General features: G+C 35.8%; 1 protein-coding gene across 5 annotated transcripts in view; it reads right to left on the minus strand.

Annotated features, from left to right (window-relative positions):
- Positions 1-23,827, minus strand: part of setbp1 (SET binding protein 1) — a 97,014-nt gene extending 73,187 nt beyond the window's left edge. For 2 of the 5 annotated variants that reach the window (XM_069187176.1, XM_015364971.2), the window contains exons 1-2: positions 23,182-23,827; positions 387-1,027 (exon numbers count right to left, since the gene is read on the minus strand). In XM_069187176.1, the coding sequence (XP_069043277.1) occupies positions 387-869 (483 nt within the window). In that variant the 5' untranslated portion in view covers positions 870-1,027; positions 23,182-23,827. Of the gene's footprint in view, positions 1-386; positions 1,028-20,919; positions 20,966-23,177 lie in introns of all 5 variants that reach the window. The other 3 variants (XM_015364962.2, XM_015364980.2, XM_015364985.2) reach the window with 3 other exon arrangements.
- Positions 23,828-25,551: the final 1,724 nt, after the last annotated feature.

Raw genomic sequence — 25,551 nt, forward strand, 5'->3', positions numbered from 1 at the left:
TGCAGTTTTTGCCAACATTCCTCTCAGTTTAAAGTACTTTTATGTGTTTTTAATGTATGTATTATCATAATTAGTCTAGATTACAATTTTAAGAGAAGGAAATAAAACAGACGGTGTTGAGACAATTGTAAGAATTTTCCTTCTAGTGGTCTTACAAATTCAACTGCGATGCAGTTTGGGTGCTATGCTAATTCTGAAAGGCCTAAAATGACCCTGATGTTTTTTGTAGTGATGAGGTCTTAAGAAGAAGTGAGAATTTGGTCCCCCAAAAAAAGGGCATCATTACTTGCAGATGTTTGTAAAGATAATTAAAACTTGAAGCTGCAACAAAATCATAAAAGAAAAGATCACTACCACCAAGATCAAAGTTATTAAGATAACACTACCTTCTTTTTAGGAAGTCCTTTATCTTCCTCCTTGGTCCCCTTGCTACTTTTGCCTGGTTTGGCAACCTTCTGCTCTCCTGGCTGTTTAATGGTGATCCGAATCTCAGGGGGACAGATGTAATTCTCCAGGCTCTTAGGGGGCTTCTTAGCCCGTTTGGTCGTCTGGATCTTCAGCTTGAGGCTCCCTTCGGAGAAGCTAGCCTCCTTTATGGAGAACTCCTGCTCTTCTAACCCGTCTCCCTGCGCCCACTTCTCACTGTCCGGGTTGGAGTTGGCATCCACATCTCTGGCCAGTCCCAAGTCTTCCTCCTCTTCAGGTTCGGCCCTCTGACCAGCTACGGGGAGCCCCTTTCCTGGAAGAGGGAGGGGACTCCCAGAATCCTCAGGGATGGGACCTGGGATTGGGGTGCTGCCGCCTGGTCGAAACTCAACCCCCTCACCCCCCTTTGGTCGGGTGGGGCCAGGAAGTTCTCTTTGCTCCATCGACGTTCCCGGTCCTCAATTCGGGACGCAGAAAGGGGGGACAAACTCACAAGAGGATCGTGCAACGCTTCCAGACAGGGAAGGCTCAAAGATCTGAAACCGCTATTGCTTGAGAAATCCTATTAATCCCAGATGAAGACAAAACTGCAAAGGTGTCACTGCAGAGACAATAAAGGAAAACAAAGTCTTAAAATGCATATAGGATCAATATTTCTCCATTTCACCAATCCATAATCCCAATACTTCTCTTTGCAGAACATCAAATGTATCCGTTTTGTTCAGATTTTACCACATTCCATAAAGGAAAGGCATATCCTTTGTATCTATGCGAAAAGTTTTGTTTTAAAGGATAAAGATCAATTTACTGTGCACATATACAACTAAATCAGTCCAGTAAATCCAGTAGAAATGTTTTGAGAATGAATGTATGCCATTATCATTCATAGCAACCGTATATCTGTAAATTCTTTTATCTGAATCTTTTCCATTAACAGGCAAACCATTCCTACTAAGAAACCCTGTGTTCACGGAAAAGATGTCTTGATGTACATGTGTGCCAATTCTTCAAAAATGATCAAACAGCTTTCCCTTTTTAATATTACCAAACTTAATTTGGGTTTGTAAAAGCTGAATACTTTTTTCCAAAAAAATATATGAACAAATTCATCCAGATAATCTTATCTAGCTATAGACATTAATATTCAACTTTGGGTATTCCATGAGTAAACTTCCATCAACAGTTGCCAGTTTAGTTAGTTGTACGTCTTGCCTTTCATACTACTAAATATAATATACAAATATGTGCATTTCACAGATATCCTGACGAATGTTTGCACTGAAGTTAAATTTAATATTCTAGTCTTATTTGGCATTTAGGCTACCTCTAGACAGCAACATCAAAATATCCAAAAATAAAAATGATCAATTACATCAATATAAATTATTATTCTAATAGCATTTAGCCAATACAACAGGAAGTAACAGTAGCATAATTAATATGAAAGACACCCATCACCTACTATTTATACTGATAAAAACAGAATACACTATGTCACCCAGAGCCCTGATTTTAGAAACATCTGTTAAATAGTTTAAGATGTCTATAATTAAATAAGTAGAGGGAACATTCTTTCTTACTTTGTCTAGCATGATTACCTCTAAATAATGGTGTGCACATACAGTTTGTAGTATGGTTATACAGTACATAAGAAAAGCAGTAGAAAAGTAGCAGTCATTCACATTAAAACACAAAGCACTGTCCTCATCTTATTAAAACATTTGAATTTGTTCAAAATATTGCTAAATATCTGAATAATTGTCAGTTATATCTCTTACAAATAACCCCATTTAAGTGAATTTTACTATTAAGAAAGATGGACTGTATTTAAAACATTTACAATGAAAGCTGCTCCATTTGTTTCTCTTTCATCTAACACAAACCAATTTGTAAAGAGGTATGGAGGTATGAATATTCTCTCTCAAAGGCATAATAGAGGCATGTTTTTAGAACAAGGCGTTTCTATAATTAATAATATTAATAATAATATTCCCCCAGAAACACAAGAAATTAAGTATAAGTATTCTGTATCCTAATTGAACATTAGCATCATTAAGCATCAATAAGAGTTAGTCCCTCTCATAGTTTGTTAAAAAAAACCTAATGTGGGGGTATCCAGGGCTGATAAGTTAAAAAGACAAATTTTAGCAATTTGTAATAAAGATTGCTCCCAGGTGCATCTTTCCAGCTAAATCTGCGACAGTTGGTTAACAATCTTCCCTTGATCTGGTTTGTGTTGGAATTGATTTAAGTTTACATTAAATTGCAGACTGCTTTTTTAAACCCAAACCACAGGTACACTACTGCTCATTCCAAGTGCAAGAATGAATTTGTAAGTCTGCTTCTGATGTACGTCCATTGAACCAAACCATTTGGCTGGATTTTACAATGAAATACTGTCAAGTACAAGGTCAGACATCACGGAAGACCATCATAATATTATAAGCCACCTCATTTGGTTTGTGGTGTGCTGCAGAATTCTTCAGCGAAAATGAACGAATAAGGAACTCCACATCAGACTTCTGACACCATGATAAATATATTTATTTTAAAATACCAAATAAATCAGTGACCTGCAAACCAATACTAGCTCCATCTCAAACAGACCTAATTAGGGTTTGAATGCTGTACTTCCATGGCAGCCTATTTAACATAATTGAACCATCAGTGTCAAACTTGGAGCCATTTTCTGTCAGTAGCAGACAGCTTCAATCCAAGTGAAGAACAAAAACCATAGGAATCTCATGTCTAATAACTGTCTGGCAGAGACATATTTCATAAAATCTCAATAAGACCTGTTGTAACAAGAAACAATACCATAGAATCACCATAAAAACTTTAAACGAAAGGTTTTAAAAAATTGAAAGAATTCTAGAGGTTTTTATTGCCTTTTCTAGTTTAAAAATGACACAAAGCAGGCTGTTTTGCCTCCAAAGAAACACTGTACAATTCAAAAGATTTTCCTGCAATTATTTAGGATACTAAAAACCCAACATTAATAACAAAGTACAATGCCTGACCTATCTTTACATCACTAACCTATGCTGAACAGTCAGATGTTTGTTTGTTTTTTTCATTTTATCCTAAATTGTTCTGTTATTTCTGTTCTTAAATGTTGTCCTTATTAAGTATCCCACCAGGAAAACACTACAGTAAAAAACAGGCTTATCCAAGGTAAGTGTGTAGAACTTTTCAGAGAAGTCAGTGCTACTATTTACTTATTTCTTCCCATTATTATAGCAAAGAGTTGCCAAGTTCCCCATGTGGTTTTGTCTCACAAGTCATTGCAGGACTGTATGTGCCAGAGAAGGTAATTACTAACAAATAACTAATAAGGTAATAAACTGTTGAAGCTGAAATCCTAAAGGAAGAAATATTATCCTTCTTCATAAAACAGTTGAACAACACCAATGATAAAACAAATGATTATATAGGGAATTCCAAGACTGATTTTTGGATATTTTACATGAGTTGGGTACCAGTGCTACAGGTTCCTATCATCAGTGCTTTGTATTTTTCCCCACCAGGATCAAGCAAAAAACAACACCTCAGTCCTGCAGGATATGTGTATCCTCATTCTTTCTTGCTATTAACCTTAGCTACACATTAACATGAATTTCCATTAAAATGCATACCCCTAGCAGGCCACCATTGTGAGTTTTCTTCCACAAAGAACAGCACAGGTGATTGTTTTAATCCCCTTTATGTTGAAGTTCATATTATTACTAATCCTATAATTATCCTCCAAACGTTATGAACTTCAACATGCCGTAAAGGAATCAAAACCACTTATGTTGTTCTTTGGGGGAAAAAGAATCTCACTGACTAAAGTAATGGTCTCACAAAAAGTCAAATATGAAACCACATCATGATAACTAACTACATTCACTATCTTTGAAAAGAGCAACACTGTATTGCTGATTATTACTGTGGTTTCCTTCCTTGGAGTATATTACAGAAAATGCACAACATAAAGTACCTATTATCTCCTTTTTTTTAGTTGGATTCAGGTCTATGTCCTTCTCTTTTTGAGAGAGTATGCTAAATACTAAGAAAAAAAAACTTTTGAACAGCTGTCAACAGAAAACTAAGTGCTAAGAATTTTTTTAAGGGTCCACCCAACAAGCTTACCTTGCAGGGATCACTGAGAGCTAAGATCTTGCATCAGCCACAGAGTAGTTATTAGAGACATAAAACCCCAGATTAATTACACTGGTGTATTTTCTAAGAACTGGGTCATCCTGTGGTGAAAGGACATTTTATTCTGCACACCGAGTACAGAAAGCACACGCACAAGAATGTTGTTTTTTTTCATTTAGTTTTTCTATTAGATAACATGGTATTGTTCGCAAACTGACAATCTCAGGATGTCTGAAAAGGCTGAACACAGCAGGGATCTGTTCATTGCAGTTTTCTTTTTTGCCTTCACTTGCAAGCTTTGAAACACAAAGGCTGAGTTTTATGGTCTCTATGATACATTGATCTCTGGAAAGACTGGTAATATCTCTTTACCGTTCTGTTATGTTCTCTTTGCCTGTGCTAATATGCATCAAATCAGATATGACAATTTAACAAATAATAAACTAAGAATGGATGTGAAATGTTGGCAAAAATGCATTCCATATCCTTTAAAACAACAACAACAACAAAAGGTGGATAACTCCTAAATTATTTTAAAGCCACAGTATTAATGTTTTTCTTGAAAAAGTAAATGAACAAAACAAATATCTTAAAATCCAATATGGTCTTGATCTTGTACCTTTCCAGCACAGTTAGATCATTAGTATTTTAGGTGAAGGGTTTATTTAAAAAGCAGCAGTGGGCACAAATGAAGCAGCTGAGAGATCTCTTTTTTAAAAGTGTACATTAAGTTAAAAGTGTGGTTTACACAGCAGGATGGAGAACTCTAGATGCCATGTTCTGAGTGCATATAAACACCAAGTTCATGTAATGTTCAGATGAAATTTAATTCTGTTTATGATGCAAAATAGATAGAAGGTGTCACAAAAACACCTAACAACTAAGCTTGGTGTAGTAGATTCCAGTCCTACAAAGAAACACAGAAAAAACTTTACTGAGGTATGGTGATTACAATTACTTCACCTCTATGTTTCAAAACTATGAATTATGCCATTCCCTTATATATGGTACAGCACTGCGCATTAACAAACCTTTCATGGTTTCTTCTGCTTACACTTGCTCGGTATCACAAAAAAGGCACAATAGCAGGACCCTTTAGAAAGGTCTCTTTTTACCAATATCCAGGAGGCTGTTTTCTATGTTCATATGCAAAATGCAGGCATGAGTCATGGCATTGCCATTGTTGGAACTCCAGTATCTGATACCAGAGGTGTGATGTAGTGCAACGACCATAACTGAGTTTATGGGTCTTCAATGCTGCCCATATGGGTGGTCCCTCCTGAGTTATTACAGTTGATTGGGCCTAGTTCATGCATGGGTGTTTTCAAGCGCAGTGGTGATAGACGGATGAACCCTGAATAATGTTAGTATCCTTCACATTATATTGTTCACCAGCATAATTCCCAGTGTACGATCCATCTGTCTATCACTAACTAGAATCAGTGTGCCATTTAGGCCTGCAAACTAAACTTTGCATGTGCCAACTTATAAACGCACATTTCCCACTATCCAGGTGTTGTCATACTTTGCTTTTTATAATTGGGTATGGTGAGGGCCAACATTTTTTACAAGCATCTCACAACTGTTTCATAATACCACACTGACTTATAAATACTGGCTAGCTTGGGAAAACAATGAGTGAAAATTCAGGTTATGTGAGTTTTTGAATTTAACATTTCATATTTGGAGTTGCCAAAAAGGACAATAAGTAGCACATAAGTGACAATTATGAAAAATGAAAGAAAAACTTTATCTCCTACGGCTCATTATGACCTCAAAGACACTGCTAGCAGGTGTTATCTTTCATTTTAGTCTCCTGGAACCCACATATCAGTTTACAAACAATGCTTTTAAACTAACATTAAAAAGTCCCTTGGTTCTTCAAACCAGCACCCTGTGTCTAACATAATAAAGCTCTAATGTAATGTAAATGCCTGTACGAGACTACATTTTATAGAGATTCTAATACATCTTCCTCTAAAAGTATCTATCCCATGATGACTAAGAATAAAGCTATGCAAACTTTCTTAGCGGTTAAACCAGAATCTGAGATTATCCTCACTTGAACTCACAAGCCCTAAAACCTAAACGCTCTCACTAAAGAGTACTCGGAGTCAAACAACCTGTAAATAAAAGCTCCTTTGTGTAACATAAGAGATTGAATTTCCCTAGTTTTCTTTTTGTATCAAGAATAGAAAAACCTGTTTTACAACATATTAATACAAGACAGAAGATTTAAGTCACAAACCATGGGTCACTATCAAAATGTAACAATATCATTCCTTATTCAGCAACAATGCAGGCAGAGGTACGTGAAGGTTTACAACCATTACTCTTAGTTTTAAAAGTTTTACAAAATAATTGTCTTAGTAATACTACACAACCATTTACAGAAGAAAACCCAGAGAAAAGTCTGCCAAATGCCTCTTGTGAAAAGGTACACGATAAGAAGCCAACAATTACTCAGATTTAGAACTGAAGTCCTTCGTAGCTGAGTTTCTCCAGCATGTAGGAAGATCTTGCTGGCTCTGCACCTAACTGTGCCAAGCTGCGAGTATTGGCACATATCACCCCAAGAGATTACTGAAATAGTTTATTAGCCTCCCTGCACAAGTAAAAATAAAAGCTGATAGAGCTAGTGAACTCACGGCTCCCTAGCACACATTACCATTAAAGTACTTCTAGTAGAGACAGACTTTGATAACCATACCATTCAGAGTTCAACTTTTTTTGCAGAAGACTTTACCTCACAACACACATACCACACTACTACACTGTCACAAACAGCAAAGGCCCATATCACATGTTCCCTGTTGATTTTACTCAACCCTGTGTCAGGGTGTGAAGAGTCTCAATCCAGCAGTTTTTTTAGAGGTCGCCTTTAAATTTCCTAAAGCTTTCACCGTGATCAAGTAAGGAATTTATGGATCTGGAAGAATATTCAAAATATCCCTCAGCCCTTAAGGATTCCTCAGCCCATCCATTTTCTAAACACTTCCGCAGGGTCGCAAAGGAACCGGAGCTTATCCCTGTAAGCAACAGGAGCAAGGCGGGGTAAACCCTGGAGTGGACACCAGTCCATCACAGGACACGCACGCAGACATGCAGTACACACTCACTAGGGGGAATTTTCCCAGGAGCTAATTAACTTACCAGTATGTTTTTGGATTGTGGGAGCAAACCAGAGCACCCAGAGGATACCCATGCGAACACAGGGTGAACTCAACACAGATAGCTGCCAGCGCTGTGAGGCAGCAATGTTAACCACTGCACTGCCATGCCTGAATAATCCACTGCATAAGCAAGTGTTCGTAATATTTTAAATAAAAGATGGAATATCAGCTTTGGCAAGACACTTAAAATTGCCCAAAAAACCTGGGAAAAACAGACTATTTCAGTTATTTATGATTCAGAAATAAAAGAAAGTGTTTAAGATAGGCGGAGGTTAGATTACTTGTAGCACCGATGAAACTTACTTTCAGCTTTGCGGCTGACATCAAAGACTGCTACTAAGGGGAAGAGGTCAGGGCAGTTTAAACTGACAGCGAGAGACCTATCAAATCTCATCTGTCCTTATGAAACACCCCTGCTGCTGGAAGCCAAGTGCTGGAGCCAGTTTCCATAACAACAAAAGAGGACTTCACCAGCTGACACCTTACTGATATTGACTGTCAAGGTGTGAAACACCCCTTCCCACACTAAACTGTAAAGGTCATCCAACAAGGGAAAAAAAGACTTCTTTATGGACAATGACAATATAAGAGTGAAGAGAACCACCAGTGTAAAGAATTACCTATGTCCATGTTTGTAGATGTATACAGGTACATTCTATAGAATGCACAAACAGGTAATGCCTAGACAAAAGTCTCATGGAGGTAATGGCCAGATAAAGAAAAATACATGGACAGAAAAGGAAAGAAAAGTTTGCTTAATTAGGAACAGTAATATTGCCGACATATCTTACGCACAGGTTCAATGGTGGTTCAATTGGAAAAATGGACTGATTTAGAAGGTAAATAGTAAATAGGTAAATAGCTCTCACAGAATAACTTCAGCGGTTGAGATGGAAATCATCAAGTCTTCCCTTTGGCATTTTTTATTCAATTACTTTACAATAATTCTAGAAGTTTGAGAGATACTGTGAAAATCAGAGCAAAGGCATTTGGCTTCTCCAAGAGTGCTAGATGACACTGAAAAACCCATTAGCAGCAGCAGGCAACATAGTATCCAGAGTTGAGATTCTCCCAATTATACTTATCATACTGCAAATTATCTCTCAGCTTGCTGCAGGAGGTTAACCCCCTAGAGGCAAAGCTAAAATACTATAATGTCATGGTGTTCTGTTTTAACTTTGGTAGCTAAATGAAGAAATATCTCCTTCGCAGCAGAAGTACAATGAAAACCAAATGCCGTTATGAATCCGATACTACTCTGTCAGCACTATTAAAACAAGCCAAGCATTTGCCCTTCACATAGTCAGCTCTCTGGACATTTAAATGAACAATTTTCAGAAGATGTTAACCCATAAATACAGTGCTAACCACAAAGAGAAGAACACCTATTAAAAGCGTTTAACATTTGTGAACAAACGATGTAAATGACACACATAATTCAACTTACTTTTTAAAAGCCTTTCAATCTTTCAGCTCTTCATAGTGTTAAAACATGTTTATTAGCAATACTGCCATCTTTCATAGATCAAATACAATCTGACATTCATATAAAAAATTGATTCTGGAAGACAGAAGATTTGCCAAAGTAAAACAAAGAACTTTTCTTCTGGATTGCCCCCACAATATAAACTAAAACGTATTCAACTGTTCCAGTCCTGCTTACTGAACTACTAATCTTGTGACAAAAATGTAAACCTTTTTTCTTATCTTTTACCAAGTATAAGTAACAGAAATTAATATAATCAAAATAAAACTTTGCAATTATTATGAGTCATACTGCTTTACTGATTGATTTTAACTCCACTGTTGTTCTGGACTGCACTTTGCATATTTTTGTGTCACTCTATGCTGCTAGCATCTCAGGGAGCAGTCAAGATCTATGAACTTGACAACTGGTGACAACTGTTAAGTCTTGGACCACCCAAGACTGCTAGTTGCAAACCTGATAAATGGAGTGCAACATACAATATAACAAGTAATAGGTTTATTCCATGCTGAAAAAAAGAAGAAAGAGAACACAACGTTTCGGCCGTGGAGCCTTCTTCAGGTGTCACCTGAAGAAGGCTCCACGGCCGAAACGTTGTGTTCTCTTTCTTCTTTTTTTCAGCATGGAATAAACCTATTACTTGTTCCTTTGCAGCCTACGCATGCTGACGCAGCTACCCACCTGAACTACTACAACATACAATATAGTCTATCAATTCCAAGCCTGCCTCTACCATGTTTCAGCGACTTCACCATATGGAATGTCCAGAATGGCAACACAGCTTACAGCATTAATCTGTCATAAGGTGTTTATCACTTTAAATTGTACAGCACACAATTCTTCCTGAAATTGTACAAGAGTATTTAGACCAAGACCATGTCCTCAATAACCAATACAATGTATTTTCCTAAGTGCATTTCTGTGTAACATTGGGAGCACAAACGTCTTAATCTTCCGAATATCAAGGTCACATGTTCTTAGAATATAAAGGCTAAAATTATTTGTATTTCTATCACTTCACTACATGTTTTTTCTTCTTTACGTAAAAATATGATTTAATTTGGTTTTAAACTGACAGTCCATTTTATATTTTACAGTATAAAAAGTACCCATTTAATTTCGTGGCTGTGTACAGAGGAACAAATGATATTAAGGACAAGGAACATCTCACAATGATTCAATTACATACGATTCGTAAAAGTAATAAGATTAGTTACTACAACACTTTATATAGGATGTTCATGGATAAGTAATTTGTTGTAATCAAGGCTGTTCCAGATTTTGAAATTTTGATCAATGAAAAGCTTATTTTTCTCACCCAAACTACACTATATTTTAGCAGTCAAAGTTGCTATAATAGTAAAAGTGTTGATTTTTTAAAGCCATTTATCATTTTCTTTGGTACAAACAGTCAAGAACACTTCATTAAAACACCAAATTCTGAATGTTTGACATTCCATAAATGATCCAAACCATTTACTTACATTAATAGTGCAGTACTAAACTCACATAACCTTAAGAGTACAAGCAGACCTATTAAAGCAGGAATTCCCAAGTTTAAAGATATAACATAATTATATTTTAAATCCGTCTCCCTACTATTGTAAAGGTCATACCTACATTGGCATCATTTCAATAAGGTATTTTTTTTTCTCCTACCAAACACCCTCAGATGAGGTCCATGATACCACTCACACATCTCTGAGTGACGATAACCTATTCCACCCTCACAAAAACATAATATCTCAATCCCAAACCTCACAATCCATTACAGTGCCTTACAAGCAAGTGATGTCCAGTTTAAACTGAGTGACTTGTACCACAAGATTAATCAGCCTAGTGATAATATCACACAGCAGACCAAAATCAGTACAGACCCTGTGGGCCGCTGGTAAGAGCACTTGATATTGCTTTTCTGCTCATCAAGGAAACTGCCTGACTGCACTGACAGCAGCACAAGAGAGATCTCCTTCAGAGCGGATAGGAGGAAAAGACATTTGGATAAAAGGAGACACTCGGAACTAACTTGTAAATATGTATATTAGATGAGCTTTGATGTCTTTTTATGTGGTCCGCATAGGAGAAGTAAAAACTAGAAAGGTTTTTTAACTCTCACTTCAGCAGTAGATCCCAATAGTTTTAAGATGTTAGGACTAGTGTGCCCCAGGGATACTGGTGCTCATGTTCTAACAATTGCAATAGGAAAGGTGTTGCTCAAGTGTTTTGTTATTCCAGTTACAGATACAAACTACATACCATGGTACCTAATACAGTAAAACTGGTTTTATTAATTTTGGATTTTCCTTGCCATGGTTTTCTACCAAGTACTTAAGTTTTGTAAGGAAACTGGAAATATTCAAACCCTAATTTTTTCGTGTATTCTTTTCTGTACTACGAACCTAAATGAAAAGACTGTTGAAAGCTACAGTTATTTTTTTATTACCACTATACCAAGAATGAGCATATGCAGTGAAATTCAGATTAAAACTCATCTCTAATGCATTTGTTTCTGTAAGCCAAAAGTAGTATACAGTATGCACACTTGCTTCCATGTGTTTATACTTTGCGTTAATTTAATGTCTGGTGAACTTGGGCTTGAAATGAAAGACTTAAACACTGGAATTTTGGCATTGGTACATTTTGAGTGGTTACTCATCATCCCCACCCAACAGAGAAAAGTACAAATTAAATTTCATACTGTATGTTACAAAAAGACAAAGAAATTTATAAAAGTGACAATGATAAGGGTAACTGGAAATAGCAAATTTAAAAAAAAAGGATAATCTAGTATGGATATATCTTCAATTTACAAATTTAAAAAAGCTGGAATATTTTATTCTGGAATAAAATTTTATGGACAGATGAGACCAGGATAAACCTTTAACAAAGTGATGGTAAAAGGTTAAAGTGTGGAGAAAGAAAGGAACTGCAGATGTTCCAAAGAACATCAGCTCATCTGTGAAGCATGATGGAGGTAATGTCATGGTCTGGGCATGCATGGCTGCATCTGGAACTGGCTCACTTGTCTCTGTTGATGATGTAACTAATGATGGCAGCACCAGAATGCATTCTGAAGTTTATAGAAACATTATGTCAGCTTATGTAGAAGAAAATGCTTCCATACGTATTGGGCAGAGCCTCACTATAATAAAGACCGAAAACACATGGCCAGTGTAACAAAGGAGTTCATCAGAACAAAAGGGTGGAAAATCCTAGACTGGTCATATAAATTTCCAGGTTTAAATTCAAGTGAGCAGCATATTGCAATCCAAAGAAAAAATGAACAGTGCAAAACCAGGAAGAAATTCAAAGTGGCTGAAAATGAAGGCTTGGCAACCCATTTCAGAGGATTACACTTGGAATTTAGCAGTTAGTGCCACAAAGGGATATGCAACCATATAAGGTTTACACTCTGAAATTTACTTAAAATGAATGTATACCAATTCGGAATGCCACATAAAATCTCTGGGTTGAACACAAAATATATTTAATACATGGAATTACCACAAGAGTAAATGTAAATTATATTGTACTTATACATATCAGTCCCATGAGGACAAATAAAATTGTATAGTAAAAAACATTTAGTCCAAATGGATATCATAACTATTTGAAAAATATCACGCAACACTTAATTAAGAGCACTGCAAGGCAAGATTGTAGTCCAAAGGCCCCACTCCAGCTGGACGATTCATGTTATTCTGGCCCCAATTCACCAAAAATATGATTAGAGATAAATGATCTTACACAGAAAAGATAACAGCAACACTCAACCAAGAAGTCTAGACACTGAATTGCATTTATTTTAAAACTCTAAAGGCTTCCACAAGGGGGTAGAAGTAATTTCTTGTGCCATTATGTATTTCATCATCACATGAACAAGGTTTTCAAAAATCCGAAAAAAGTGACTTAAAAATAAAACATGGACAAGCCATCGAAGGCACACATCTGCACTAAGATAACAGGTTACTAACTCATATTGATAGCTTTCTTTAAATTGAAGACTACACTGCATTATTCAAAATCACTGAGCCATTTCAATATTTACACACTTAGAAGGTTTATGTTTAAACAGGATTTATAACCCGTACAGGTAAGGGAAGTACTTCAAGAACACTCTATTTTTTCATCCCTAGAGACCCTGGCTGAACATGATTTAACCAGTTTTCCAGCAATCCTTTTTCTGGTTCCCATCAATCCATTTTCTGTGTTACCCAATACAGAGTCATGGGGGAACACATGTCCAATTGGTAAAAAAGTTATAGTTTGGTGTTCATATATATTTTGGTGATTTCCAAGCCTCTTCAGGGAACATGGAACAAAAAAAATTACAAATGAGTGGGGGCCATTCAGCACTGCTACAGTAGCTCCTTTGGTTGCTAGTAATGGTTTGAAAATGAACGTCCAGCAAGAGGCAATGTGAGAATGGAAAGAAAGAAACAAAACAGTTTTGTATTGCAAAACTAGAACTAGAATACAAATAGCATTTTTCTATGTAAACATTAAGAACGAGTTTGAATAACAATACCAAAATTTACATTGTGGAAAAATGCTTTGGAAGCGATCTTGTAAATGCCTGCTTCTCTCACTGAAATAGCATGAGGATATCTTACTGTAGGTGGCACAACTGAAAACAAGGAGCTGCTGAACACAATCCCTTTTAAGGCCATGAAACAGGGCAATCTGGGAAAAATCAGAGACAGCTCTGCCAAACGGTCACAGACCTTAAGTGTCTGCAGAGGTAAATGGCAATTTACTCAGCACACAAGTCCAGGACATTAAAGTATTAGGTAACAATCTTTGCCAAAGATGACAGAAACCGACCCAGAACATGATTCAAGTGCCAAGCTGGTTTTATGGGGTATCCTTTTCAATTAAACAGCTTCTCATTACCTCTTTTCACACAAAAAAAAGTTGATTCGCTTAAGAAATAAAGATGGCAAACTCAGGAAACTTTCTCTGAAGTAAGAAAAAAAAGTTTCTTATTTACTGTGCACGGCCTTACAAGCGAACCATGATTAATTTTTAACTATTTAAAACTATTGTAGGTCATATTCTTATTTGAGGCATTATCTTACAATATTTATAATCCTTAAACCACAAATGTATCCCACTTGAATTGTAACTATCACATAGGACTGACTGAGGTTCAGTCATAGACTTCAGTGTACAAAAAGAAACGGAAGACAATTTAATGAGAATTCATATTGCGACATACCCGTTATATAGTTTAGGATTCTCACTGTGCAGTGTTGTTACATCCAATACCTCATTAATTTAAACAGTGAAACAGAAACACTTGTCAGTTGGAGACCAAGTGAAGCATGTGCAACTATTCATATGAAAGCTATATCTCAGAAAAAAATAAATCAACCTCATTAATACTAGAGGCCAGACAATATTACCAGACTATCTCTATTTTTTTTTAGAAATATCAGTATGCTCCTAAGTGAGGGTTGATACTCAGCTGATATTGTTTCTCATCACACATCACACACACAAATTACTTAATTTTATCTGCACTTCTTGAGGACATACCGTCTTGGAGTTACTTAGTGTAGACTGCAAGTGAATGGATCAGCAACCTACCAACGATTGTTCTAAAACGACTTTATTTTGTTTCAAAACATCCTGCAAAAGAGGTGGCCCAAATGAGCAATATGATTTGATCAAGAAAGTGCAGAATTACAGGTTCCTTAAAACTAATATTTCATCATTTAATACATTACAGGAATCCATTAATATGCTGTATTATCTGTTATGCAAGGTCAGGTTGAATTTTGAATAAACAAGCATTAAAGTGCAAAGCATCCACTGAAAGTATATTCACTAGAATTATTTATTTTGTTTTATTACATTTTGTATTTTGCTAGCTTAATTTTAAGGCTAATGTTAGCATGCAAGCACAGTTTCTTAATCACTTCAAGATGTCAGTGGAGTGTTTTTAGTTAGGTTTGTTGATAAGAGCTGAAACAATTTCTACAAGTTGACTGAAGTTGGCATTTTGCTTACACATCAACATAATTTTATAAATTGGGGATTTTATACCGCAAGCAATATGCATTTTGTTGTCTAATATATTGTTTCGCAATACTGTATAATATATGGTTACATGTGATAATGGTGATACTGCATAGCTAACTGAATATTCTGTATTATGATCATCACTTGGGTCAATACAGGTCAGTTTTAATCAGGCCTATACAAAAGGAGAACTGGAATTGATGGCCAGTAGAAAGGCCACATACAGTAAACACCTCTTTAAATACAAGACAGAAATTGGCAGAACATTGGTAGAAGATTCCCTGATTTTTTAATTAAATAATCAGCCAAGAGGTGAACAGAGAGGGTAAGACATCAACTCTTCAGATCAGAGAAAGTTTGACCATCTCTTCTCTCTGCCTCCGACTACAAAATAAGCTGTAACATGACTCAGTGGGCTTTCTGACAGGCAGACCTCTTAACTCTTTGGCCTTTCTCCTCAAAAGACTCAAATTTCCAAGGGATTTAAGAACTGGAGATCAGATTTACAGTATTATCGCACAACAATAAAGATCCAATAAAACCCAACCTACTATTTTTTCATGATCTAGTTGTCTTCCCTGTCTCAAAAAATATTTCAGATTAAAGTGTCCAAAGTGGTCACCACATCTAACCAAGAGCTGATAATTAACTTCACCAACTCAGAATTCTGCCTTTCTTTACCTTGTTTCCCTACTGGTGGACACATCCATTTCAAAACACTTGTTTTGCTTGCCTGCAGCGGCCTCCACCACTTTGCCACAGTCTATTTCCAGAGTTTCTTCTGTCCCTCTACGGCCTCCTGACCTCTCCTGTCCTCCTCTGTGCTGCCTTGCCTCCAGTGCTCATTCACTCTCATCCCTGGATCCAAGCAGTGAAATGAACTACCCATTGAAATCACATCTGCTCAGTCGCTGACCACCTTTCAGTGTCTCCTCAAGACTCATCAGTTTGTACAGCAGCTGGGATCTCTTTTACACTACTGTGAACTTTAACCACCAACTTATTGTGCACTCTTCTCAATGGCAATCCTTCTATTCTATAATAACTGAATCCTCACCTATATGTTGTTTACTGCTCAATGGAAACTAGCACTTCTAACATGTGCCTGCCTCAAGTATCTTTATATACTGTCTTATATACTTTATGTCAGTCTGAATAAGAATGTTTTATACGAAAAGTAATATTCACTACTTTTTTTTTATCCCGACGTCTGTATTAGTATTAATCTTGGTTCTACTTCACAGGTAGTTTTATTATATTTGAAATAATAGAATAGAGACTTAAAAGAAACAGTGACATGTAGTGCTGAATTAAATACTACTACTCACAATAACTAGAGATTTAATCATCTTGAGTTGTTTCCAATAAATAGTGTCAGTCACTGTGAAATTTTCCTGTACGACATACACAGTGGTAAAGATTAAATTTTATATTATATTTTCAGCTAAGCTTTATAGAAAAGAGTGAAAAGGAAAATGGCACTAACGTTATTCACAATGCATGTTTCTTCTGAGTCTTTTCAAGATTATATTAAAGTCAGCCATACTACATCCCTGCAATAATTCAAATCATATACTTATAATGACTAGCTGAAGAATTTATGTAGAATTTATAATACACTGTAGCAATCATGAAATAGCCTGAGAGTTAATCCTAGATTCCATCACTTTTATTCATCTCCCACTTATACCTTGTCAGGCTGCAATGTTTTTTCCTGAAGTAAAACCATCAGACCTTCCTCTTTATAAAAATGACCAAGGTAGGCAGCAATAGGAAGTAGTGTTTAGGGTTCAATACTCATGAAAAAAGTTTGTTGGTTCAAAACCTAGGTGGAACACTGATATTGTATCCTTAAAGAAGGTACTTGAATGAAATACTTACAGTACAATATCCAGCTGTAACAATGAGTACAAAAGAAATCGCTTTAAATAAAAGCATTAGCCTAATGAATCAAACATTTACAAGGGTCAAAGAGAAATTTAGTATTTCATCCTGCTTCATAAAATATGTTAGTTCATTTCTGTTGTCATAAAAAACTGAAACCTTTACCAATAATAAATGCTTTGTGATTAAGGCTTCTAATTAAAAAGTTAAAATAAAAGTGACCATTTCCACCCCCAATACCAACTGTATCTGTAAGTAATAACAAAACCGCAATGACTGAGAGCATTGTAAATTACTTCAGCTGCAATGCCAATACAATCTTCCAGAACAAGCAAAAACAATTACATTTTAACTCCAAGAAGAACAATGGATCTTTTCATTCAGTGATTCAGATAAAAATAGTAGAGGGTTTTAATGTGTCTGGTGCAGTAAAAAAACAATGCACTATAGATGGCACGTTCCATGTAACTCAATTAACCCTGCCATGCACATTCAAAGTTCAGACTCTGGTCAGGAAATGGTTTTGACCCTACCAACAGACAGGAACAGAAGTAGAAGAAGCCTTCAAATTAACAACAACAAATAAAATCTAAAGGTTTATTAATCCTATCCTTCTCATTAGATAGGTGTTTGCTACATTAGGCCTAAGTGGAAGTCCAAAAGTGAAGGCTGCACTAAAAAAAGCAACTACTATGTGATAAACCTCCTCAGGTATTTGCTCATTTGCCAGGAAGAGCTGAAAAAAATGTTTAACATATTGTGTTTCTGACTCACATTCTGTTGTTATGACTTTTGAAAATTAAGACTAAATGCCTGTTGAAAATAAGACATTTTTTCTGATTACCTCAAAACGCAGTTAAGCAGTCTTACAAATCCTGTAAAAAATACATTAACTCACAAATCTGTAGCTGTGCAGACAAGCATGAAAGGCTGTGGAGCAGTGTGAAAGCAAGGGAATCATGCAAAGGCAAACTCAATAAGCTTTCAAAAATTGTTGAGGCTTTACCTAATGTGCTACAGCTATCAATTTAACTATATTTTACTGTTGCCATTTCCCAAAATCAAGAATATGAGTTGGCTTTTTATCAACTGAAGAATATAGCTAGTCTGTTTTACTGTATCTGGATTATAAAATGGCTGTCAATAACAAAGATTAACTTTCAACTCATGAACACTGCCAACAGGTATACTTCCTCTGATGTTCAGCTCAGAAAACCTGCCAACAATATGCCTTGTCCTTGGTCGTCTCTTCCATTTCCTTTAACTCCTGTCAAGTTTTGGCTGGTTGCCATGGAAATCCAACCACAGCCAAATATAGGGAGAAATCTTATCATATTGAAAAACAAAATTACTACTTCTGGCACATTACAAAAATATACACAATTGCGATGGGAAGAATTAACCATGGAACTACACAATGAAGCAAAATGAGTTGATTTCTTAAAGAATTCCAGAAAGAAAACTTACCATTAACTTAAAATTTAAAGGTCATTATAGGATTACACTGCATTTTTACTATACTTAGAATGCCAACAGAATCAATTCATAAGAGAGATTCCTGAATCCTTCTCACAGTATGTGCTCCTGTGCTGCCACAGAATGTTATAAGGTAAAATGTTGCAAGCTTAAACAGCAGCCTAAAATGGATGCTCTGGATGCACAGGTAATATCTGTATATTGTACCTTATTAGTGTCACTTAGGTTATCAACAAATACACTTTACTATTATTTCAGCAACTGGCAGCAGCTATAAATAACTAAGCTTCTAATCCAGTATTACTATCACTTTCACCATTTCTAACTGTGCTGACAGTATATTCCTTTATTTATAATTGCTGAAACCTTTATGTTGAAAATTATTTGACTGAAAGGGAAAAGTAAATGTAGGGTTTGGTCTTCTTTTCTAATGACAAATGGATTGGAACCTGTACTTATTTATCAAAACAGATTACTAAAGTGAAATAAAAATTAATGGACATTAATAAAGGGCTGCTTTTCATAACTGCTCTCCCAGAAATAACTACATTGAGAAGATTGCAAAAGTCAAATTTCCAGTGTTGGAAAAGTCTTAATTGTCCCTATAAGTAAACATTAAGCTCACCACCCACTGCAGAGAAAATAAGTAAAATGAACAATTATCAAGTTTATGCAGAGGGAAATTTTTGCAATAAAACTCATATTTTAGTCCTGTACATTTGTATTAGTAACGAAGTAATTGCTCTAGTATTTCAGACTGTCTTTAGTTCACAGAAAAGATGTTCTTGTTACATTACTCATAAAGTTGTAAAAGCTGAAATACTTTTTCAGCTTTTACAATTATTAGTCCCAGAATACCATCTGGGACTAATAATTGTATTGAATAAAGAATAAAACTATCTAGGCTGTACTATTTTTCGTGTGACAATATTTTTTAGAAAACTATAAATGCAAACTCCTATAACTGCATTACACAGCAACATTTACAGTACATGGTGTTGGACTTGCTTATGGTCCTAAAAGGCTGAGGTGAAATTATTGCTTAGTAAATACTGTGAAACCTAGCTGGAAGAAGACTATTGAAAGGAGAGTAAAAGTGGACAGATCAGGTTTGTACACAGCTGTACAGCTGTGTAGAGCTAAGAGTTCAGGTGGAAAATGGCAGCAAAGTTTCAGAAATGATCAGCGGTTTTTAGGATCTCATGGAAAACAACATCAAACTTGGGGTTTTGAAAAGTAAATGTCTTTTAAAATATGGGATGTTAAAGATGAGGTAGCTGTACTTATGTACACCTAAGAGACTAAGACACCTATTCTTTCTTCATCTGTTGTGCAGGACAACAAAAACTTGGGTGTCTTAATTCTATCATTCAAACTTAAGCAGCCTAAAGAGAAGTGAATGATCCAGTTCTCAAAGTAAGATATGTTTCCAAAATAGGTTGTCTTGAAGAAAAACAGCTACCAGTTGACATTTCAAAGAAGATTTTGATGGAAATGTACAGTACAAATACTTATTTCACTACCGCCCTATAGCACTGCATTTTTTGAAAATCTGATGTTTAACATACTAAGAAACATGTTACACAGGACATCATCCATCATTGAGCACAACTTCATGAACTTCACTCACACACTGGGTTTCACATTTAATATCCTCACAAAATTTACAAATGCTGTGATTTTCTTTTATTCCCACAGCCTTCAGTTGTTGTACTGATGTGAGATTATTAAAAGAAAAATTAGATACTATAATCCATTTGTTACACACAAGAAGTTTTTAAAGGTCTCCAGCCTCCAGAAAAATATTAAACAGTGAGGCCACCTCCTTGTCTGTCTACAGTAAACATTTTCAGAAATGCAGCCAAATGTAATTTGATTATAAAGCACACATTATCAAAAGTTACATCAGTGAAATATTAGCGGTAGAAATGTCACTGGGTTGATGGATCCCTGTGTTTTTTAAAGTATGATCATTGAATACATTTGTAAATTATCCTTCATATTCATATTTTACACTTGGAAGAAAGGGGTTTCAAGATTGGACTGACATATTTCAGTAATTATTCAAGATGAAACTAATTTTCCTCAAATCATTTTCAGACGTAATGACAAGAATATATGAAAACAATGTAAGTACAGTACATACATTATCATTTTGGACAAGGTTTTGGTTTACAAACATGCATTAATATACTTTTGATCATTTTCAGACAATGCTATCCCTAAATACAGTCATCAAGGTGAAAAATAAGGTGAAACAAACCATAGCTTTTGTTTAATTTAAGATGTAGAAAACCTAAGTAAACTCACATCACATTCTGTGGACCCATGCTCAGATTGCATGATCATCTCCAATCTTTAAATGAAAAAAGACATATGGTTACCCTGAAAATCAGAAGACAGCCATTTTATGATTAGTTTACTTTAATAACATCTTTACGTTTTATACACCTTACTACACCACAACAATCTTATACACTCACCTAGACAAAATACTCTTACATACTTTCTTCACCTTTGTGAGAGCACAAGTGACAGTACTACTGCATTTCAACATCTACCTAAGGCTACTACAATTAAGCCTTACATACAGTATCACTAAAATGTAATGTAAATGTAAAATGTAACCCCTGAATACAGAATACTGACAAAACTTTAGTCTGCCTACTGCACATGCATGTGAGAAAGAGCAAGGCTGTTAAAATCCATGATCCAGTGGCTTTTACACTTTGGGGAGGTTTTGTTTCCTCTGGATGAGCTTAAAATATTTCTCAAAATTATTTATTAAGAAGTGCAATAACAACTTTGTATTCTGAAAACTGAAACAAAACTGTTTTCTTTGTGGATCTGGAGCTTGATATCACACTAGCAAAAAAGTGATAATGGGTTCAGTTGCTGATTTTTGTAAAGGTTGTAGTGGTGATTCATTATGGTTTATCTTGACAAACGTCATAGATGAAAATTACCCTCCCACCTCTTACACAGGCATTTAGTCAAACGAGGATAACAAGACTGTTTCGAAGAAGAAATTTAGACTTGATATGTTTAATATATTCAGCGCTATTTATCTTAGAAATATTAGCTTCCTGCATGTTAACACACAACGATTTACATGGGAACTTTTGATGCTTGTGCTAGACAGCGTTTATGAAGGCCTTTTGACCGTAATGCTGCAGAATGACCGCTCTTGGCATTCAAGCCATATCAGGTGATAAAAATTTCAGGAAATGTCTGACAAAAAGAAAAAATCCACTACAAGCCCCTGAATTACGAAAAGGACATTTAAACACTGAAGCTACAGGCCAGAGGATTCTGGTGAAAACCTACATAAAGATCAATAGTCGTGTCCTTGCTAAACCACCCTCACTATGCGAGACTGCAGCAGCAAATGCAGTACTCAGCAATCAAAGGGGATTCCCTATACACAGGAACTGAGTCAATATAAAACCTTTTTTATCAGCTTAGTTTCAGAGTAAGTTATCATCTATTTAATGCCCTCTAATGTATACGCATTTCCATCAGCCAGACATGATTTAATAAAACGTGCACGATGTTTATAATTTTTTTAGCTTCACTAGTAGATAATGCTTGATGCCTTTTCGTGGAGCTTGTAGTCAAGTTTGATGCGCGAACATACCAGTTTTTAGCGGGTTTTGCAGCGCCTTGTGTCCTTTGCTTACTTAACCAAAGGACGTCTAGTTCGTTTCGCACTTTGCTCCCTTTCCCCCCCAACTACTTACTCTTCGCGGGAAACTTTTTCATAATAGCTCAACATTACATCCATATACAATTTTGTTACGAAAGTAGTTTTACTTAGCTCATTATGATTTTAGAAAACGCAATACCTTTAATTCCACAACAGTTCTGTGCGTGAAACAAATATTATAGAAGGGATTGCAACATATAATGACACTAAAACTTAATCTCGTACTTTCTTTCGTTGCACATATGTATGTAACTGGTATTAGATCTTCAGTTGTCTTCCAAGTAAACTCCCTAAACCCAGAAATATTTTCTCATCCTTTAACTGCATTCTGAAGACTCCAGTCCCTATAGTTATTAGCTTCATTTCACCTTGTAACTGTTTTCTCAAAACCCCGCAATGGAATTGTTTGAAAAAAAATAATCTTATAATAGGTGAATGTATAGAGAAGTGTGTATTAATAACAGTAAGTTTAAGTTCAAAACCTCGGTAATACAGACAACAAAACGACAGCTCACCAAGAGCTATCGAGGTCGAGTGTCTCTCAAAAGAAAGGTCCGACAACGTTAGGAACCTAAACTTTAAACAATATTATTTTAGACTGTTAAACATTTTGTAAATTATAGTAAACGTAATCAGAAAGCGTATAAAACAGTATATATGCGGCTACAAATTCGCAGCATGTAGCTAAAAAGTTACCATTTGTCTCTTCTTTGAAGGGCATTTCATGAAGCATGCAGATTACGTACAGTATATGGAACTTGCACACTATTATTAAACTCCTTATTGCTAAATAATACAGCGGTTAAGTATATTACAACATTTTGTAGTAACACGTTAAAAAACTAAGACTTAAGTTACTTACTAACCCATATCCAATTTTGTATTATTTTCTCGAATCTTCTTTTTTCCGATTTTGTGTGTTATTTAAAATCCATTTACACGTACACCGGCTGCAATGACATCCTCCCGGCGATCTGTCAAACAGAGCGAGGCTTTAAAAAGAAAAAAAGAGGGGAAAATGGCGTCTGATGAAGGCTGAGTTAATAAGAAAATGTAGAAATTAAAAAGGGTTTGATTATCAAATCAATATGTTCGATAAGATCCGTTGCTCAAAATCGATGAATTTCCCAGCTCCGCTTTAAAGAACGCAAAGGTAACAGCCGTAGCTTAGTTGCAGAAAATATCCACTTGATTTGCTTAATGTTGCTGGTCAATCAGAAACCTCCATAGCTTCCCTCTCAAATCCTAGACCTGGAGTGAAAAAAAAAATCAAGCTGATTTTTGCTGCAGCGAAAAAAGAAAGCAAAACGCGTATCCTTATTAAATCCGGAATCCCACTTGAGGTGTAGTGACGCTAGTTTGCAGACATGGGAAAGGCGGTTGTGAATGATCAGAAGAAGGTGTTTTTTCAGTGATTTTCCCCCTTGGCTGTGTTCAATCAGAGTTGTGAGTATTTGCCTCGCTCCATCTCGCTCTCTCTCTGACTAGTCCTGCAGCAGTTTCTGATAATGATCTCACACACATGCACAGAGCACGGCTATGAGCTCCAGAGGCTTGAATACTCACTGCCGCCTCTACCTGTCAGTCGAGGAGAAACACCTCGCTTTTCACAGTTGACTGTAGTATCCCCTTTTCGTCCCATATCGTATTAAACAACACCGTTGTAATGTCTGCATTCCCATCGGTGACATCATTTTACATTTCGCAAACATAAATTAAAAGATAACTGAGGCAAATTAAGAAACCTGGCATCTGTCATTCAGATAATAATTAAAATTAATCCATACACACGTGAGAAAAATACAGTAAATGTTGTGTTGTAGAAACTGTATAAGGGAACATAATTCGCATCTTTTTCTTTGAAAATTGGTCAAACTTATCTAATTCGTTGTGCAGTCCACAGCTGTTCATCATTGAAAATAACACTAGTTTTTTTTTTGCTTAAGTGTCAGGAAAGTGAAATGAGAAAATTCCTAAGATGTTTACTGAACCCTGGTAATCCTTTATTAATTTTAATTAATTGTTTTATTGATTTTCTTATTAGATGAGCTAGGAAGTCATTTTTATGAATCTCTGTGACTGAATATAGCTCCAATTTTAAGAAATGTGTATCATATGTAGGAAATGCTCACGTTTTAACCCTGGAAAACCATGCATCTTTGGAAAAACCTTACCAGTTTTCCGTTTCTTTTTTGCAAAACTGGGGAAATCTCCCTCTTTAATAACTGGTAATGCTAATTGTAGGTGTTTCCAGCAGCTTGAATTACATCAAAGTTTATCTATACTGGTAATGGTTTTGTTACATATCACATATTCACCTGCCAAACACTGAAACATTGTTACAGATGTTTTTGTTGGATAAACAATTTCACAGTTGGAATTACTTTCCTCAATTTATTCATTTTTAAGTACCATACAAATTGTCAATGTCTTGAGACCAAATTGGTCTCTTGATATTTACAGTGTCAAAATTGTTTAGTTATCAGTGAATAAATGCATACATCAATTGAAAAAAATAATTTTGAGTATTTATTTTGTCATATTACTTCACAGATAAGTGCATTAAATAAAAATAAATTACATTGTGAGCACTTAATATTTGTTTCATTACATCAACAACTGAAATATGTGTCATGGTATCACCATCTGCACACCTCTCTTTTCAAGTGCGCAGCTTGTAAAATCTGTTCTACCAGAAAATATGTGGTTCTGTCATAAGTTTTCTGCTGAGTAACAGTGCCTGAGACAACCACAGAGCATCCTGGAAGAATGCACTCTTTTTATAATCTCTGAAATGTAAAGTAACATAGCCTGTATGAATGGCCTAGTTACTACAATATGATATATCACATACAGTTCACTTTTAAGTATTGTAATCAAGATTTTGAAGACTCTGTTCAATTTAGATTAAATATTTTCAAATGACAAGCTTGGTTACTTCTCACTGAAACTAAAGTGTATTGATAACAAACAGAGTTGTTATAATAGGAGACTTTGAATTGATGCTCACTTTGTATTTACAGTATATTGTAACTCCAGACTGATACCAATAATATAGCACATTTCATCCCAAGCGATCCCACCCGTTCCGTCCCGCAGCACCTGGGGTGCGAACCCGGGTCTCTGGCATAATGCAACAGGGAACCAACCAAGTGAGCTAAAGGAGACCTCCCTCAGCCCAGGCAGCTGAGGTCCCTGCTACACGCAGTGAGGGCGGTGACGTCACCGTTTCCGAA

The sequence above is a fragment of the Lepisosteus oculatus genome, chromosome 3 (genome assembly GCF_040954835.1).
Source record: "Lepisosteus oculatus isolate fLepOcu1 chromosome 3, fLepOcu1.hap2, whole genome shotgun sequence".
Lineage (NCBI taxonomy): Eukaryota > Metazoa > Chordata > Actinopteri > Semionotiformes > Lepisosteidae > Lepisosteus > Lepisosteus oculatus.